We start from the raw sequence: 19486 nt of genomic DNA on the forward strand, positions 1-19486 counted from the left end.
AGAGTGAGTTTTGTGACCAGCTGTGACACAGACCCCCGTCACAGGCACCTGAGGGCAGCTTGGAGGCACACTGATTCCCGTTTGGCTATGCCCTGTTAGGACTATAAGAATTACTAGCATGGGGGCACCTGGGTGGCTCAGTTGGTTAAGCAACTGCCTTCGGCTCAGGTCATGATCCTGGGGTCCCGGGATCGAGTCCCGCATCGGGCTCCCTGCACGGCGGGGAGTCTGCTTCTCCCTCTGATCCTCCCCCTCTCATGCTCTCTGTCTCCCATTCTCTCTCTCAGATAAATAAATAAAAAATCTTAAAAAAAAAAAAAAAAAGAATTACTAGCATGACATACAGCTCTGATTACTACCCACAGCATGACGCAGAACCAGATGACCATGAAATTGGATTACCTTTCACGCTGCTCTTGATTTTTATTTAATTTTGTTATTAATCATTGTTCTTAAATGATAGAGTTAAATGTGAGCTGTAGTCAAAAGTTCCTTTAGAGGGTTTTAAATAAATGCTTAAGATTAAATCCTTAGTCCTTTTGCCTATTTGTTGAATCTGAACATACCTGCACTTGGATATATAATCAACTTTGAACAGGAGGAGTCTTTCATTTTCCACCTACTGATTTTACTGGGACAAATTAAAACAGCAAACAATTGCTATTGAAATGTCAAGGCTAAAATGTCACAGAAACATCAAGTTCAGTGAAGTTGTAGCTCCTGCTCGGAGTAGGCTGACACAATCATCAGTGTGTCTTTAAGGATGTGGATGTGACCTTACATTGCAAAGCTGCATGGCCGCAACCTTCACATTTCCTGTCACAGTCCTTGAGTCAATCCTCAAGCCCCCACAGTAAAGTGAGTTTCCATTTCATTCTTGAGTTCACGCAGGTAAATGGGTGGGTATATGCTCAAACTCAGAGATGCATTATCACATTAATCCGAGTCCATTCATCTCATTGCTCTGACTTTTTTTTTCTTATCTCTTTTCAAATAAAAAAATGCTTTACCCTCTGCCCTCCATTGCTTGTTGATAACTCAGAAAAGCACTCTGGTAAGAGTCAAGAACCAGGCGACGACTTGGCCAATGACTGTTCAAGACCTTTTACTTCTTCATGCTTCAGTATCCCTCTGCAAAATGAGAATGATAATATCTGGCCCAATTCCACAGATGGCCAGATTAAAAGCACTTAAAATTCTTTGGAAGAAAAGCATAAGAATATTGTGACTTTAAAAAGTAAATGGCAAAAAATAAGAAAATGAACACAGCAAGTAAACAACAGAAGAAATTGTCAGTTGTGGGCAATGTTGTTACTAGTATTCTCTTTTCTTTCTTGTTATCTAGTCTCAAAATATCTTGTAATTCTATCGTGGCTGAAGTTTGTATGCATACTGCCAAATGCTGTAATATTCTTTAGGATTCAATATTACAGGGAAACATACAGGGATGGAATTCACCACTGAGAAACACTTTCATTTCTGTATCTGACTCCCCTCTCAGACTATAAACTCTGATATTTGATGAGAGCACAAAGCCTCATTTGTTTTGGTCCAAATAGCCAGATATGTGGGTGGATGCATTCTCCCAAGGAATGTCACCAAAGTTCACATCTGCTTATTCCACAACATGAGGCATCTGACCATTTGCCTATCTCAATATAGTGTGAAGCGCTTTTCCTACATGAAAGTAAATTGCTTCCATCCAAAAAAATGTATTGAGCATGAACAACATAAAAGGCGCTTTGCTAGGTACCATGGAGGATGTAAAGATGAATAAATCAGTTCTTGCCCTTATGAGAACTTTATAGGCCCACATTCTTAGATATAGATTTAGATTAAATTCTCCTCCCAAAACAGAGATCGTGGTGTTTATCTTTGTGTCCTCAGTGCTTAGTGATGTAGTTTGGCTAAATGAATGAATAAGCAGAAGAATGGGTGTTCTAAAAGATGTTTCCTGTTCTAGGATGTCAAACACAAGAAATCATTTCTAGTCTTTTCTCCCTCTGATCCCAGTTGCTTAAAAACAACAAAAGGATTGAAGGGGAGAAGAAGGATCTATCATAGAAACAAGCTAAAGACAAGGTGGACAAATGGAAACCAAGGAGGAAGAGATTGGGAGAAGGGAAAAGAAAGAGCACTATCTCGAAGGAATCAATGAAGACAAAATTTCTGCAGAAAGCTTAGGAAAAATGCACTTAATTCTAAATAATTAGAATATAAAATAGGCAATAGCCTTTGTGGGGAGAAAAATGAATTGGGTGGAAACTGAATTAAACACTAGAAAGGGGGGGGTGTTTCCTCTGATTTCCTGCAAGTGCCAAGCCACTTTGGTCAAAGCATGGAATCTTAAACAATGTTTCAAAGCATGTTACCATGTTATTTGGACAAAGAAGGATGTGAATGTTACCTAGCATAGATCCTCTGTCTGCCTGCTGCCTTCATTATTGAGGCAACAATTCCCAAACTCTTGGATCTCGGGACCTCCTTACACTCTTCAAGGCTATCAAGGGCCCTAAGGAGTCTTCACTTATTTGAATTCTATCTAACGGTATTCATCATATCATGTATTATTACAGAGATATTTTCAAAATGTCTCAAATCAAGACAACAAAGTGTACTTTTTTGTTGTGTTTCCACATAAACTCTAAGAAAAGTTCAAGATTTCAAGATAACTATTTATTTGAAAATAATGAGGTTATAGCTATCCTGACAGGAGTGATCAAAGAGAGCTAATTACAGAAGTAATGAGAACATATAAATTTTATTAATCTCTATAAAAATGTACATATTGAAACTTTAAGCCTACTACCATAGAACATACTAGAAAACAGAAGAATACCCATTCTGTTAGTAGAGTGATGACATCATTCACGTCAGATCGGCCTCTGGAAATTTCCACCCGACAGTCATGAGACAATGAAACCGAAAAAGGCAAATCATGTCTTATTACCCTAATGGAAATAGTTTTGACCTAGGAGACCCCTTCCCAGGATCTTGGAGACGTCCCAAGACCTGGCGGGCCACAATTTGAGAACTAATGTAAGCGATTAATTCTAAAGTCACTTCCCGTTTCTTCTTACTAATAAAGTGTATTTTCTCTGATGAATATTTTGTTCTCATTCCCGAACCACCCTTTGAGAACCGCTGACCTAAGGTAACCACAAGACAGACCCCGTAGCCCAGTGAAACCCGAAGCGAAAAGCCCGCGGGATGCGCCCAGGGCGCTGCGCTTAGCACTGAGAACTGAAAATGCCCCCCGAATCCTCAAGCAGCGCCGGGCGCAGAAATGAGTCCAAAACCTGCCGCCAAGGCGGGGCCAGAACGGGCTGCCGCGGCCGGACTCGCCCGAGGCTCAGGGCGGAAGCTGCGGCGGCTCTGGAACCACCTGCGCACTGCCCGCCCGCCGCAGGTAGGCCGGCCCCCGGGGGGAGGAGCGCGGCCAGGTGCTCCCCAGGTAGCCGCCTCCGCCCTCTCGCCCCGCTCTGGGCCGCGGCCTCCCGGGATCACCGTAGGAACTTACCGCGCGCGTCCTCGCGTGGACCAGGCGCCTCTCCACGGACCCCAGGCGCTTCCTCCGCCCCAGCGCGGGAGCCTCCCCGGCCTCCCGGGATTGTCGCGGAGATTTGGGGGGCGCCGAGACGGAGGGTCCGGCGGCCGGAGGGACTACCCAACGACGGGGCTCCGGCCCGGGAGCTGCTGGAACATGCGCCCGGAGCCGCAGGTGCGGGGCCCGGAGGCTTGGCTCGGGCGGGGAATGGGTTCCTCGGAGGGGACCACCTCGGCGGACGCGGCCCGACTAGAACGGAAGGCAGAGGGCCGCCCGCGGCGACAGGTGCCCGCTCAGCCGTCGGCAGAGTCCCGGGGCGCGGCATTTGTCCCTAGGCACTCTCGGGCGCTCCGGGCGCGGGTCGGGACGGGCGACCGAAACCCGCGAGCCGGGCGCAGTCGGGCTGTTGTTAAGAGAGCGGCAGGTCGGTGACTCAGTACCCCCGGGAACTCAAAGTGCTGAGCCAGGGGCTTTTTTGACTTTTTCCTTTTGTTACTTTGTTTGTCTTAGTTTGTTTGACAGTTACCAGACTATGATTACACTGCTGGTTCTACTCAGCCAACTGCCCATAGTTACCTTCGCGTTTCCTCATTGCACAAGGAGTCCGAAGGAGCCCAGGCATGCTCGAGAAGAAGGTAAGCATGGCTGCGGTCTCGAGAAACCTCCCTGAAAAGCCGAGCCAGGTATTACAAATCTCAAAGGAGAAAGTGTAGTCTTTGAAATGACATGCCCCCATCAATCAAAGAAGCGTTACAATATCCTCTAGTTTAACTTGTGGTCTGCTTGGCAATGTTGTGGTTATGTTAGGTACAATTTATACAAATTTCTTTCTGTGAGTTATTTTTGATAAATATATATTTAAGACCTGGTTTGTGGTTCACTGAATGGAACACCTATTTCAACTTCCGAAAAACAGTGAGCACCGTTTTTCTAGATGAAGCTATGTGGTAAATATAATTTTTCTGGAAAGATGGACAGTGAATCCAGGATCTAGTCTGGACTTGTTATGAGACCCCAGGGCAAGTTACTTAACCCCTTTTTGCTTGAATTTCTTCCTCTGTAAAATGATGGGGGTGGGGAGTGGAACGATCCCTGAGGTCCTTTTTGACATCAAATTGTCTGGTTATCTGGATAAAGTCAGATGCTTATGAAAGATTAGGTTTGGTAACCTAGAATTTCATACCTGTGGGTTCCAGGTCATAAACAGACTGGTTCCTGAGCCTGGGTGGCTCAGTCGGTTAAGCGTCTGCCTTCGGCTCAGGTCATGATCCCAGGGTCCTGGGATCGAGCCCCGCATCCGGCTCCCTGCTCTGCGGGGAGCCTGCTTCTCCCTGTCCCACTCCCCCTGCTTGTGTTCCCTCTCTCGCTGTGTCTCTCTCTGTCAAATAAATAAATAAAATCTTAAAAATAAAATAAAATAAAATAAAAGTCTAACCTAGAAATCAGAACCAGAAAAGAAAAAAAAAATGGCTTTGGCTTCAGCATTCTTCTCCCTGCCTGGTCATTGTGCTTCCCTATCCCCACATTCCTGTCCCTTAATCCTTTTCATCAGATCTACTCTCAGCTCATTTTCATTTAGGAAGGATCTGTTACACTAATATTCCTGGGTAACTTATTAATGATTAATACAGCTTGGTGTATTAAACCTTCCAGGAGGGTGTGTGTGTGTTTGTGCATGTGTGTGTTTTAAGATGGGAAATCTTAACCCAAAGGAACCAAACCCTGATGGTAGAATTCTAGGCAACTGGATAAGCTAGCTAATGAGAATAGGGAGAGATTTTGGAAGGAGAGCCTTCTTGTTACCTCCCAAGTTCCACCACATATGTAAGTCCACTCATATATAAAACTGAAGGTCCATACTCAGTGGGACCAGATGCTGATCCCCAGTATGCTGGTGAGTATATTCATTGATTCACATAATGCAGACATAAAAGACATTCCCAAGGACATCACAAATTATGGAAGGAATTCAGAGATCATACTTGAGTGCAGATGGCTGGAAATATCTGTGGGAAATGTAAATGAGGAATCCTATCTATTTTAAAAGCTGACTTGCTCAGTTAGTAATCACTTTATTAACACATACTATATGCCAGGCCCTCATCTAAGTACTGTGGATATAGCAATGAAAGTCTATAATCCCTGCCCTGAAGAGAATGGAGGGTCAGTTGGTGGGTTTGAAATAGCAGGATGCACAGACAGCCTCTTAGGATGGCCTAAAATGGGAGAAATAGAAATGGGAAGAGAACTTGAGGAGGCACATATAAAAGGACTAAAGACAGTGTATCCTCCATCAGGGGCGAGAGGGAAAATAAGACTTCTCACTGGAAGTTCAGGATGCTCCCAGGACAAGGAGGTTTGCTTTTTTGGATAACAAACAAATTCAGAGTTACTTAGGATCCCAGTAACAAAGGACAGTATTTCTCCTAAGATCAAAAGGGAGGCAGGGAAAAATTTCATAAAGCACCGAAGGCCTAAAGTCAACCCCTGACTGAATCAGAACTTTCACACTCAGGGAAGTGATACACAGTAGCTCCTGGAGGGCACATTTAATTCATGGGTGAAGACTTTTACTGGCATAAGTATCATTTCAGGAACAATAAAAATGTTTATGATTCTCTCATTCTTCTTTTCCTTTCAAGTTGAAAGTAGTTCTATTGAGTCCCATCTGGAGGGCACAGAGTATTTTTATAACTCACATAACCTACTTGAAGGGAAGACCAACAATGAGAAATTTGGCACAACTTTCTTAGCCAATAAAATGTAAAGATCTGGCCGTATCTGAAAAGTAGCAATACAGAAGCAGATTTCTAATTCTTCTTCTGAAATTCGATTCCATGTAGTAAATATAGCTAAGTTAGGCAGGCCATGAGTTACTTCATCACTGGTTTAGTATTTTAAACCTACAACAAAATGAGTAATACCAGACTATACCTATGAATTGCTTTAACTGGTAGAATTTAGGTCCAAGAATTTCTTTCCAATGTAGAAAAATGGGAGTTCATTTACTCATTTAGTAAATCATTTTTTGAGCACCTCATATGTGTCAGGCACCACGTGTGTGTGTACTTTAGTGGAATTTTTCTTCTAGTGAGGGGAACAGAGTGGTCACAAGTAAGTGGTAACACATGCAGAACACACCAGATGGTGGTGCACGCTATGGAGAGAAACCAAGTGTAGTAGGGACAGGGAGCACCAGAGGTGGGTGGGTGGGGATGAGGTTTCAAGGTAACATTGACCAAAATCCTAAAGGAGGTGAAAGAAGAAAGTTCTATTCAGGGGAAACAGCCAGTACAAAGGCAGGAGAGAACCAGGTGCACTGGAAGTGTTTTTAACAGCACAATGTTAAAAACAGACTGTAGGGGAGCAAGGCAACCCCTCAGAGGGCCATGATGAGAATCCCAATGAGAGGTGAAGGTAACTTGGAAAATTGTTCATTTTGTCTCCTTTTGGTGACAAAGTGCCCTCTGCCCTCCCCCCTGTGTGCATGTGTTCTCTCTCTCTCTAAAATAAATAAATAAATCCTTAAAAAAAGGTAAAAAGAATTGGTAAAATTATATATATATATTTATATATTTAACCTAACCCATTATATCCAAAATATCATTTCCAAATACAAGCAATATGAAACATTAAGATATTTTACTTTTTAATTAAATCTTCAAATCCAGTGTATATTTTACATTTCTAGCACGTCTCAGTTCAGACTAGCCACAGTTCAAGTGCTCAATAGCAATATGTGCCTAGTGGCTACCATATTGAACAAAACAGCTCTATAAGATTCAGACCGACCTGTTTGGAAAAGTGATTGACTAGTGGAAAAAAATATCTTGGACAAGGTGTGACTGTTCTCGTGGGGCTAAGAATAAATGGCCAAGCTGAGGTCATTCACAAATCAGAATTAGTCTTTCAGGCCATGCTCTCTCATCAGTCCTGAACTGTCTTTCAATTGCCCACTCTAATATATTCTTCCTTTATAGTAATGGTTAACAGTGCAAAACACCAAATTCTTTTAAGCATTTGATGTAGTTTTCAGAGAGTTTCTGAATTCCAGTCTTGGTAATGTGATCTGGAGCAAGATTTCTTAAGCATTCTTTGTGTGATACCAGAATGAGTTTAAAGTTTGTGGGTTTTGAAAATACTGCCATGGTGGGATATTTTGGTTTTGTGTTACCCTGTGCTTAACTCTATTGTGTTTACCATTCACCTTCCCAGAAAAGGTAGAGGGAGTCTTATGAAGCATTGTAGACACATCTTTAGGGGATGGGGAGAGAGAGGCAGCTACTTGTTTAGGAGGGGCTGAATGTCTGTTAATTAACCTTATAATTACCTTATAATTTTATTAACTTAGAAGTTTAAAATTTTATAAGTTTTTAGTATAAACTTGCTCTAAAATTTTTAACATAAATCAATAATTTTAAAACATAAAGAGATCTTAGTAATTCTTTAGTTCATTTATCAATTTTACAAATCAGGAAATGGCAACACAGAGATATAAGTGATTTATCCCAGATAAACCATCAATATCCAAGCCAAATCACAACCAAGAATCTCTGTCTTCTCTTAGACCAATACTCTATCCTTTACACCAGACTAATTTTTCTCAGTCAAGATAATAGAGAGCCAACCCTTTAGAAGTAGAAGAGTCTGACCTGTCACTTCTTGGAAATACTGTCTAGAGGGAAAAGTGATATTTAAATAATTTTCATTTATGCTAATAACTTTGGACATAACCAACTCAAGTATTTTCTGGGCTTATGCTAATATTTGTATGTCATATTTAACAGATGTTATTTTTACTGATGACATTTCTTTTTGTCAGAATTTAAAATCATACAGGGAAGCCTGGGTGGCTCAGTCAGATAAGTGGGTGCCTTCAGCTGCCTTCAAGGGTTCTGGGATTGAGCCCCGAAGCCTGCTCCCTGCTCAGCCAGGAGACTGCTTCTCCCTGTGCCCCTCCCCCACTTGTGCTCTGTCTCTCTCTCTCCCTCAAATAAATAAGTAAAATCTTAAAAAAAAAAAAAAAAAGAATTTAAAACCATACAAAAAAAGTTTGGCATAATTTTACATCAAGAGAATTATTCAGTTCTTCCACAATTAAAACAGGAATGCTCTGCCCTATTTTTATCAACCTTTGAAATCTTTCTACTTCTTTATTAGTCTTCACAGCAAAAGAAGAAGCAAACCTTTTCATACATAGACACCTGCTATATAATAGATTTGATTTGGAGCTCTTCACTCCCGGTGACCTAGAAAGAGAGTGCAGAGAAGAAATTTGTAATTATGAAGAAGCCAGAGAAATCTTTGTGGATGAAGATAAAACGGTAATTTGGTTGACAATGTTAATTGGCTGGAAATTTATTAAATCATACTTAAGAAAATGGCACATTAAGTCATCAGAGATTTTATGCTTTAAATAGAATCGAGATTTTATACCTGTTATCCCTTTCTACTTCCTTAAAATGCTAACAAACCTATTTAGACTTGGCTTTATACTTAATTAAATGGACTTAGAGTAATTGGCAAATTATTGATTGTGTTGTGATTTTGTGTGTGTGATGTTTATTATATTTAAAAACAATCATGAAGTGGAATGAATTACATTTTAGGATACTAATTGAGTTAGTTCTCTGACTCAGGCTTCAATCATTCTAGACTCAGAGCAATTTTTCCTACCAGTGACCTTATCTTTTCTGATTACTGTATTTATTGACAATCTATTATGTGCCAAGTCCCCTGCCAGAGACTGAGGATATAAAATATACAGTCTCTGCATTCAAGAGTTTATTGTTTGGTATATCAGTGTAATTTAAGGGAGAAACTTTTAGAAGTTCTCCTTTGAAATGTAATTAAATCCTGCCCATTAATCTTGGAACAGTACAAAACAAACAGACAACACGGTCCCTGCTATAATCTGGCATATTCTTAAAGAATACTGAGTGACTCAAATTCTTTACTTTTGTAAATTAAATAAGCACAGCTCCTTTTCCCCTTCCTCAAGAGTTCCACTTTACTCTTTGGTCAATAAGACCAAGGAACTCTAGGTATCCTTCAAATACAGGCATTAATGGAACTTAGTTCTTTTTTCTCCCAAAATTGCGCCCAGCTTCTCATTCCCTGCTAATATCTGCCACATCTGCTGGAGAAGGAAAACAAGGTCTATACTTTGTAGCTGTGCCCGTTGAAATTTTATTCTGTTTTTTTGCAAACGCATTTTATGATTTTATCATGGTTCCTTAAAATCTGCTTCATTCTCTCAAGTAACATTGAACTTAAAGAATCTCAGGGATGTCTTTCCCCAGATCAATCCCTTTCAGTACAATCTCCTAGCAAACCGAGGGCGCACCGAGCGTAGAAAAATTCAGAGTCCTTTTCAAACTTGGTAATGGGTCCACTGCTTTAGCCTCCGCCTTTGGTGTTGTCACCGACTAATATGATGGTTTCACTGTATGTCTGAGCGGGGACTCTGAGCAGGTGAAGGGAGAGTGGCAGGGGACAGTAGTAGAGACCTGGCACTGGCAGTCATCCCCTGACCAATTCCAGAGTCAGGAGAAACAGTGGTGGGTGGCAGTGCTTAAATTAGAGTGCACGCCCTCCAGCTTGAATAAACTAGTATCCTCTGTGGCACATGCCAAGAATTTACCACCCCAGTCCGGGTCACTGGGATCACATGAAATGATAACAAAACAATGAAATAAACTTGGAAATTTTACCTTTCTCTTAGATGGCGTTCTGGCAGGACTATTCCATCAAAGGACCAACCACAAAATCAGGTAAGGCAAGAATGGATGAAATTTAATCTTCTTCCCACCCTCTCTCTATTCTAAATACATCTTAGTTTCATTGTTTGAGTTTGGTTGTTGCTCAACATACATGCCTTGTAAATCCAGGGATGATTTCTCAATTATACACTAGGCTATCTAAAACAGAGGAAGCCACATTCATCTTTACACACTGAAAATCAAGTTTGGTGAGATACTAGGGAAATGAGATAATAGGCTTAAAGGTGTTTTAAACCACTCAGCTAAGTCAAGACTTGCACAGAATAAAAGTAGGACTCCATTAGTTCCAAGTAGTAAGCTATTTTAATTATTTTTTCTTTTTTACCATTACAAGTAAATGGAATACTTCTGCTACTAGGTAAATTAAGAGTGTTAGAATTAAGTAAGTTCTATAGAGGGGAGATCTTTACTTATCTGTATTATCATCTCTAGCTGCTTTTTATCAGGTCTTTTTTTGTCAGATCTTCCTTCATTCCCATCAGGTAGAGCCCCAGCTACGAGGAGACTTTATTACATTGCTAGGCTAGTGTTGCTTAGTACAGTTATCTGTGTATTTAATACCAAAATGTGCCTAGTTGAACAAAGAATATATTATGCTTAGTCTTTTTTTTTAAGGTTATTTATTTTTTTAGTATCTCTACCCCCATCATGGGGCTCGAACTCATGACCCTGCGATCACGTTGCATGCCGTTCTGACTAAACCAACCCAGGCATCCCAGAATATGTTTAGTCTTGAATACTATCCATTTAATATGACCTATTTAAAGTAAATGAAACTTGGGGGTCCCTGGGGGGCTCTGTCGGTTAAGCATCTGCCTTCAGCTCAGGTCATGATCCCAGGACTCTGGGATCGAGCCCCACATGGGGCTTCCTGCTCAGCAGGAAAGTCTGTTTCTCCCTCCCCTCCCCCGCCCGCTTATGCTCTCTCTCGCTCTCTTTCTTTAAAAAAAATTTTTTTTTTATTTATTTATTTGACAGAGACTGAGAGAGAGCACAAGCAGGGGGAGTGGCAGGCAGAGGGAGAGAGAGCAGCAGACTCCCTCTGAGCAGGGAGCCTGATGTGGGGCTCAATCCCAGGACCCTGGGATCATGACCTGAGTGGAAGGCAGATGCCTAACCAACTGAGCCACCCAGGCGCCCCTAAATAAAATCTTAAAAAAATAAAATAAAATAAATGAAATCATAACTAGGGCTTTTAGGAAGTGTCATTTATAAATTTTTGTCACTAGCACAAAGACTTTTTAAAGAAGTCAATATTATTAGATTCTTAATAGTATGCGTAGATCCAGTGTTAAATTTATTGAAATCATAGGCAGTGCTTTTCAGTTGTTATATCTACATTATTTTATTGATTTCTCTTAAGATGTTAACAGAGAGAAAGTTGATGTCATGGGCCTTCTGACTGGATTAATTGCTGCTGGAGTATTTTTGGTTATTTTTGGATTACTTGGTTACTATCTTCATATCACCAAGTGTAACAGGCAACAATATCCCAGGTAAGTACCAAGTAAAAATATTGAATTCACTATTATACATTCTATATTGTTATTTTAAAATGGATAAAAATGGCTGTCTATTTTTTAAATAAACATTTCACTCTGGAATAATTTTAGATATACAGGAAAGTTGCAAAGATCACACAGAGAGTTCCCATCCTTCAACCAGTTTCCCTCATTGTGAACATCTCACATTCCCATAGTACATTTGTAAAACAAACCAGCCAACACTGGTACATTACTATTAACTAAACTCCAGACCTTATTCAGATTTCACCAATTTTGTCATTCATGTCCTCCTTCTGCTCCAGGACCCAGTTAAGATATCGCATTGCATTTAGTTGTCATTGTCTCTCCAGTCTCCTCTGGTCTGTGACCGTTGTTTGGTTGCATAATTTAACACTTACATAAACAATGAAATGATGCTATTTTTAAGATCCTTCAAAAGAATACGAGAGGATTCACAAGTGTCAGCTTGATTTTTTAATATTTCCTTCTTAAGCAGGAAGTAGATACCAGTGTCCCCACATTGTTTCCAGAGGTTAAGAAGTCCCATCACTTCCTCTAAGTCACATCATTAACAGATCCAGTGATGTGGCAACCCAAATAGAAACAGTGTTATTAGCTTTTAAATTCAACCATGTTTACTGATACTTTAAATTAAATAAAAATCAATGAAATAAAATGGTTGCCACTTGAAGATAATAACCCATTAATAAAGCTTGATAAAAATTCATAAAAGCCATAATTGTTTGGACAATAGAACCTCAACATCCTCATTAAAATAAAAAGTTATTCCCTATTATCTCTATTATCTTCTCAGTAAGTGTAGGTGAGTAAGTGTAAAAATAACCTTATTCAAAAAAAAAATACCAGGTGCTAAACAGGGTATTCGAAATTGATGCTTACATATCCCTAGTCACACTTTCAAATTCTGGGAAAAGCTCATGATTGTAACCAGGTGACGAAAGGGTTATGGAAACAGTGGTGATGGTGGCACAACATTGTGAATTTAATTTATACCACTGAGTCACACACTTGAAAATGGTTAAAATGGCAATTTTATGTGATATATATTTTACCACTATAAAATTTTTTCTTTATGGTAAGAGTTTAGGGCAACAGACGTGGAATTAGATTCATCTATTGGAAGATAAAACTAAAACCATGGGGTGCCTGGCTGGCTCAGTCACTAGAGCATGCGACCCTTGATCTCAGGGTTGTGAGTTCGAACCCCACGTTGGGTGTAAAGATTACTTAAAAAAAAAAAAAAAACTGAAGCCGCAAGAGTAGGCAAGTTCTCAGAGTGTAATGAAAGGACAGATGGAAAAGGACAGAGCCTTAAAGGGTACTCATAGCAAAGGTGCAGAAAGAAGACATGCCAGAATGAGGGCAGAGGACCGGGGCAACATAAATTGTAATTCTATCCCCAAGCTGGAATTCCTGAACAGCTCCCTGAGGCATTAACATGACCTGTGGGCATGGACAAAGGAGCTTGTCAGGGACCTCTGTAAATCCTGTAAAAATCTGAGAAATGAGAGAAATGAGGAAGAACTTGCCTAATTGTTCTTAAGCCACCATCTTTTAAGCTGGTTTTATTAACTTCTCTTATTTAACAGGTAGGAAATAAGCAAGGCCTTTCCATTTTCTGGGACTTTTGAGTAAAATTTTATTCAGTGTGGCTTTCTCTACAAGTCAGGGAGGAAGTCCTGGAAACTCTCAGACTAATGAAGATCTAGGCAAAAGTTGTCTTTAGAGACTCTTCTTGCCTTTATCTCTCTTTTCCTCCCCATTCATAATGTCTCTCCAAAAAAGTTCATGTATACCCTCATGCTTAATAACTGTGCTCAGGGCCTGTGATAACACAGCCATTATTCAGTGTCCTCATGCATGGTATTTTCTTCTCTCTTCTCTGTGCTTTGCCTCACTTTTCTACTTTTCTGCACCACTCCATCTTCTTACCTTAGGCCTTTTTTCTGTGAAACCTTCTAGCTTCTTCCCTGCTGTAGGTTAGAAGCAGAATTCAAATGCACAATTCAAATGGCAAAGTAATGCCATTATTACGTATGTTTTCTGTGTATGTTATTGTAAAATTTAAAAACCCTGAATATCTCTTATTTTATTTTGTTTTAAGATTTTAGTTATTTATGGGGGGTGGGGGGCAGAAGGAGAAAGAGAATCTTAAGTAGACTCCACACTGAGTGCAGAGCCCAACGCAGGGGTTGATCTCATGACCCTGAGATCATGACCTGAGCCAAAACCAAGAGTGGGACACTTAACCAACTGAGCCACCCAGGCGCCCCTGAATAGCTCTTATTTTAAAAGCAAGATTAGGGGGCTCCTGGGTAGCTCAGTCGTTAAGAGTCTGCCTTCAGCTCAGGTCATGATTCCAGGGTCCTGGGATCAAGCCCCACATCAGGCTCCCTGCTCGGCGGGAAGCCTGCTTCTCCCTCTCCCACTCCCCCTGCTTGTGTTTCCTCTCTCGCTGTCTCTCTCTCTGTCAAATAAATAAATAAAAATCTTTTTAAAAAATAAATAAATAAAAGCAAGATTAGTTATACTTAATGTTAGTACAGTATAATGCTATACAGCTCACAGATATTTTTACATGTATTGTTTCACTTTGATCCTCAGAGCCACCCTTTGACTTGAGAGGACATTGAACACTAGGTTTATAAGACATCCTTTTATTTGGGGACTGACTTTTAAAAACTTACTAAAGTACTTTTCATCTATTATTCCAAGAAATTCTTCTAGCAGAGTTATTTGTTCTCTTTCTGTATTTTGCAACTCTGGAAGTGGAGGAAGGGTGAGGAAATATTTGAGAAAGAAAAGAGTAAAAAATAAGGTCATTGTCAAAAAAGTTTGCCTCATTCCTCTGTCAAAACATGTCAAAAAATGGGAAACAAGATCTTTTCATTTCTTAGTTCCTATATTTTATGGAGGAAAATAGGCATACTATGATGTTGTTAGTTTATTTGAGTTGTTATTCGTGTATACTTTCTGATATCAATCATTTAAGATGTGTGTAAGAAATCACTAGATTATTTAATAACTTTGATGTAATTATGATATTGTTTCTATATCTTATATTTGGAAGTCTACATGGAAGAGCTTATTTGTTCCACTAAAACATCTGTCTCTCCTGTTCCCTATAAGCAAACAAATAAAACTTTTCGTCATAAGTTAATGAATGTGGCAAGTGACTAGCCTACGAGGAATCTGTTCCAGATTTCTGACGGGGGAGGAATTGTGTTGAGCCGTCTAAGTAAACTTGTGATGGATGCTCTCAGTCACCCCCCAACTATTGAAGAGCTGACTATCCAGTTCCTAGATTTACACAGATCTTCTTCACTTCTCTCTCTGCAATCATCCTCTCTCCTTTCCTCCAGTTTCATATCTCATGATTACCTCCAAGGAAGAGTTGTTCTAAGTACAAATTGACTGCCTTAGTTTGGAAAGTTTACAGTATTTTGAGTCGACTTAACTGTCTCTTGTTGGGAAGAATATTGAAATATTGATGAGAAGTTGGGGATTACCTATGAATTTTAATTATCTTTAATTAGCCATAGTTCTAGGAACTTAATTTATGCATAAGTGCTTCATAGACAGCCAACTTTACAGTCTAAACAGATCGATTTACTAATGTTTAAATTATAATTCATAATTCAATAGTGAGAAGGGAAAACACAGGCTCAAAACACCAGACCCCTATTGCATTTCAATTTTCACTGGCTGGTGTAGCTGACAGAGTTTTGTGGAAATGGTGGGACTTGAGCAAGGCCATATATTTTTTTAATTATTGGCCTTAGGTCAACAGAGTGGGGAAAAGACAATAACCTGAGAAAGCAAACAACAGCAGTGAAAGCACAGAAGCAGGACAGAGAATTTATTGCACATACAGAAGAGTGTAAAGGGGGTACCTTGCAAGAGCAGAGAGCTGTGAAAAATAAGGTGAAGCCAGAATAAGGGAGGCTTTAAAAAGGAGGCATGGGAGTTGAACTTGACTCAGTGGAAAGTAGGCTGCAGGTTAGACATTTGCAGAGAAGAGGGATATGACAGAAGTGCTATTTAGGAGGGATGGACCAGGCAACAGGACTGCAGAGGAGAGAGACAGGCATCACCTGTCGTGATTATCTCTGTGACATCGGGATCCTTGGCTTGGAGTAATGCTGCCTTTCAACAAGAAAGGGTTTGGTTTCACATCATATTTTGAGAAAGTTCTCATTTAGGAGTGGGAGAAAAAGGGAATTAGCATGTTTTGAGTCCTTATTATAGTGTTGCAGACACTACTTAGATGCTTTACATATAACATTTTTTCTGAATCCACACAAAACAACTCTGTTGAGGTAGCTATTATTGTCCCCATTTTACTTCAAAGGGAACAGATAACTTGCTTTGGCCACATAGCTATGAAATGAGAGGATCCAGTTTCAGATCCATGACTGACTCCAAAGCTCTCGTTCTTTCCCCTATACCAAGACTCTTTCAGAGTATATGGGTAAAATAAAACTGTGGTTATATTAATAAATTGGGTTCAGGGGCGCCTGGGTGGCTCAGTCAGTTAAGTGTCTGACTTCAGCTCAGGTCACGTTCCCAGGATCCTGGGATCGAGCCCTGCTTCAGGCTCCTTGCTCCGCTGGATTCTGCTTCTCCCTCTCCTTCTGCCCTGCTGGAGCTCTCTGTCTCACTCTCTCTCTCTCAAATAAATAAAATCTTAAAAAATAAATAAATAACATAAATAAATAAATTGGGTTCAACTTTTATCAAAATCGTCAGTTGGGTTTTCTAATATTGCCATTTTAACCTAAAAATGCTGCCTTTCTAGACCTAAATGCTGTCTCTCTGTTTAGTTCTTCAGCCACCTATGTAAGAAGGGGGAGGCACACTCCCTCCATCATTTTCAGAAGACCTGAGGAGGCTGCCTTGACCCCGTCACCTCTTGCGGTGGAGGACACAGGATTACCTTCTTATGAACAGGCAGTGGCACTGACCAGAAAGCACAATGTTTCCCCGCCACCACCATATCCTGGGCCAGCAAAAGGGCTTCGAGTATTTAAAAAGTCTATGTCGCTCCCATCTCACTAGGCCCGCCATGGTGGTATCGGAGATTCCTGTTATTTGAATGGTTCCTTTTCCCCAAACCAAAGAGACATGTTACTTCAGCCCCTTTATGACAAACTGCAAGGAGCAAAGAAAGAATAAGCATGTGTATATGACACCACAGCAGTTCTGTTGGCATCTTGGACCTGAACTTGATCATTATCAGCCTGGTAAGAAACTCACCATTACCAGTTTGATAAGAAACTTGGACTCCATAGCTTTGCAGTAAAGAAGAGAGCACTTTTTTGTTTAACGGTTCAGAAAATCTGTGTTATGGATGTCATAGCTAGAACTGGTGAACTGTCTTTTGTACAGATAAAGTTTGTAGATTTCTTGTGTTGAATATTAAAAAAAAAAAAAAGAGTTTCTGATCATTAGATTATCCGAAGTCAGAATATTAGACCCACTCTTTATTAGGATTTCTTTGTGGTTGGAAATCTGTCACAAAATTGGACACTTCAGTATAAACTGGTGGCCTTAATATAATCACTTCGTTTTACATTTTAAATTATTGCATAGCATTCACCGTATTTTGTAGGTTTTAGTTGTTAACAATTGCTATCAGTCATGTTTTGTTATGGGAGTGGAGTAAGTAATTTAAAAGTCACTTGCTAGGGAGTGAGTTCTTCAGAGGGTACAGAGTTGCAATGGCAAGGATTTGCAAGGGTTGTTATACTATCAAATATATAGGCTTCAAATCTAGGAGTGACTAGAACTTGAAAAAGTTGCCCATGCTACTGATGAGTAGACACATCCATTTTCATTGCTAAATTATCTATATATAACTACATGTAATTTTTTATCTTGAAAATATGTTGAAGTTTATAAATAATAGTTCGAGAACCTAGAAAAATTAATTTACTTTCCTGCTATTAAAATAATACCAACTAAAGTTACCAGCAACCCCTTGTATCTCTTAATGTCTGGACCCAAAACACCATAAGGAATCATTTTAACCTATACTTTGTCTCTTCTTTTAATTGTATATATGACCAGTCTTCCTTAAGAATGTAGTAGAATATAAGCTATAAACCTCTGGAGGAGTGTGTTTGCACACATTTACGTGAGTGGGTATGGATGTAGATGTGAATTTATTTTCTCTTTGCAGGAACTCAAGAAATAACATACTCCTGAGAAATAAAAGAAAAAATTCTGTTCTTGTTGTTTTGCTAGGCATTGCATTTTCCTATTATTTAAGACCATTTGTAAAATTGTATTTTGTTTTATAATTTTTACAGAACTGAGACTAAAACCCACATATATTTGTTAATTCCTTCCAATTAAATGCTTAGAAAGTATAAATCATTACAATGTGTGTGTGAGTGTTTATGTCTCTCTTTTAAGACAAGATTATCTTTTTTTTTTTTTAAGATTTTATTTATTTGACAGAGAGACACAGCAAAAGAGGGAACACAAGCAGAGGGAGTGGGAGAGGGAGAAGCGGGCTTCCCGCGGAGCAGGGAGCCTGATGCGGGGCTCAATCCCAGGACCCTGGGATCATGACCTGAGCCGAAGGCAGACGCTTAATGACTGAGCCACCCAGGCGCCCCTTAAGACAACATTATCTTAAGGCAGATATAAGCAATACCTTAATCATTACAGACAGCCAAACATTTTATCCTTCTAGATTTTGGGGTCTCTTCAGTTGCTTATCACAAAGAAATCATCTAGCAACATTTAGATATAATTAGGAAAGTGGTCTTTTTATTTTTTTAAAAGATTTTTAAGCGTGGAGCTTGAACTCAAAACCCTGAGTCACATGTTCCACTGACTGAGCCAGCCAGGCGCCCCAGGAAAAGTCTTTTTAAAGCCACCTACATTACCTATAAAAATTTTACCACTATGGGGCACCTGGCTGGCTCAGTTGATGGAGCATACAACTCTTAATCTTGAGGTCATGAGTTCAAGCCCCACTTGGGGTGTAGAGATTCCTTTAAAAAAAAAAATTACCACTAATCATACCTTGACTTTACATAAGGACTATTTTCTCATGTAACTTTACACTCTGCCCTTATTTTAATTCTCTTTAAGAGGTCAGAGGCAGGGGGTGCCTGGGTGGCTTAGTCGGTTAAGCGTCTGCCTTCGGCTCAGGTCGTGATCCCAGGGTCCTGGATCGAGCCCCGCTTCAGGCTTCCTGCTCAGTGAGGAGCCTACTTCCTCTCCCTCAGCAACCCCCCCCACCCCGCCCCAACTCATGCTCTCTCTCTTTGGCTCCACTCTCGCTCTCAAATAAATAAATTAAATCTTAAAAAAAAAAAGGTCAGAGGCAAACTCTACTTTCCTCACTTTGTAGCAATCAGACTAAGGCATAAAAGTATAACTTGCCCTAAATCTAACATCTTGGTGAGAGCTAGGTTTAGAAGAAGCAAGCACACTTTTCCAGGCCCATCTCATACCTATAGAATTATGCTATCTCAAATTATGAAGAACAGGGGGGCGCCTGGGTGGCTCAGTTATTAAGCATCTGCCTTCAGCTCAGGTCATGATCCCAGGATCCTGGGATCGAGCCCCGCATTGGGCTCCCTGCTCCACGGGAAGCCTGCTTCTCCCTCTCCCAC

The 19486-nt window shown here is 40.2% G+C and overlaps 2 protein-coding genes across 2 annotated transcripts in view; one reads left to right on the top strand and one right to left on the bottom strand.

Annotated features, from left to right (window-relative positions):
* CCDC73 (coiled-coil domain containing 73) overlaps positions 1–19486 on the bottom strand; it is a 212933-nt gene that overhangs the window by 171438 nt on the left and 22009 nt on the right. The window lies entirely within an intron of this gene.
* On the top strand, positions 3287–17240 carry PRRG4 (proline rich and Gla domain 4). Its single transcript, XM_035013694.1, has 6 exons — positions 3287–3975; positions 4058–4182; positions 8708–8871; positions 10272–10320; positions 11693–11825; positions 16679–17240. Exons 1-6 carry the CDS (start codon positions 3287–3289, stop codon positions 16911–16913), a joined length of 1395 nt encoding a protein of 464 aa, XP_034869585.1. The 3' UTR covers positions 16914–17240.

The sequence above is a fragment of the Mirounga leonina genome, unplaced genomic scaffold (assembly GCF_011800145.1).
Source record: "Mirounga leonina isolate KUSES-001 unplaced genomic scaffold, KU_Mleo_1.0 Mir_166, whole genome shotgun sequence".
NCBI classification, from domain to species: Eukaryota; Metazoa; Chordata; class Mammalia; order Carnivora; family Phocidae; genus Mirounga; species Mirounga leonina.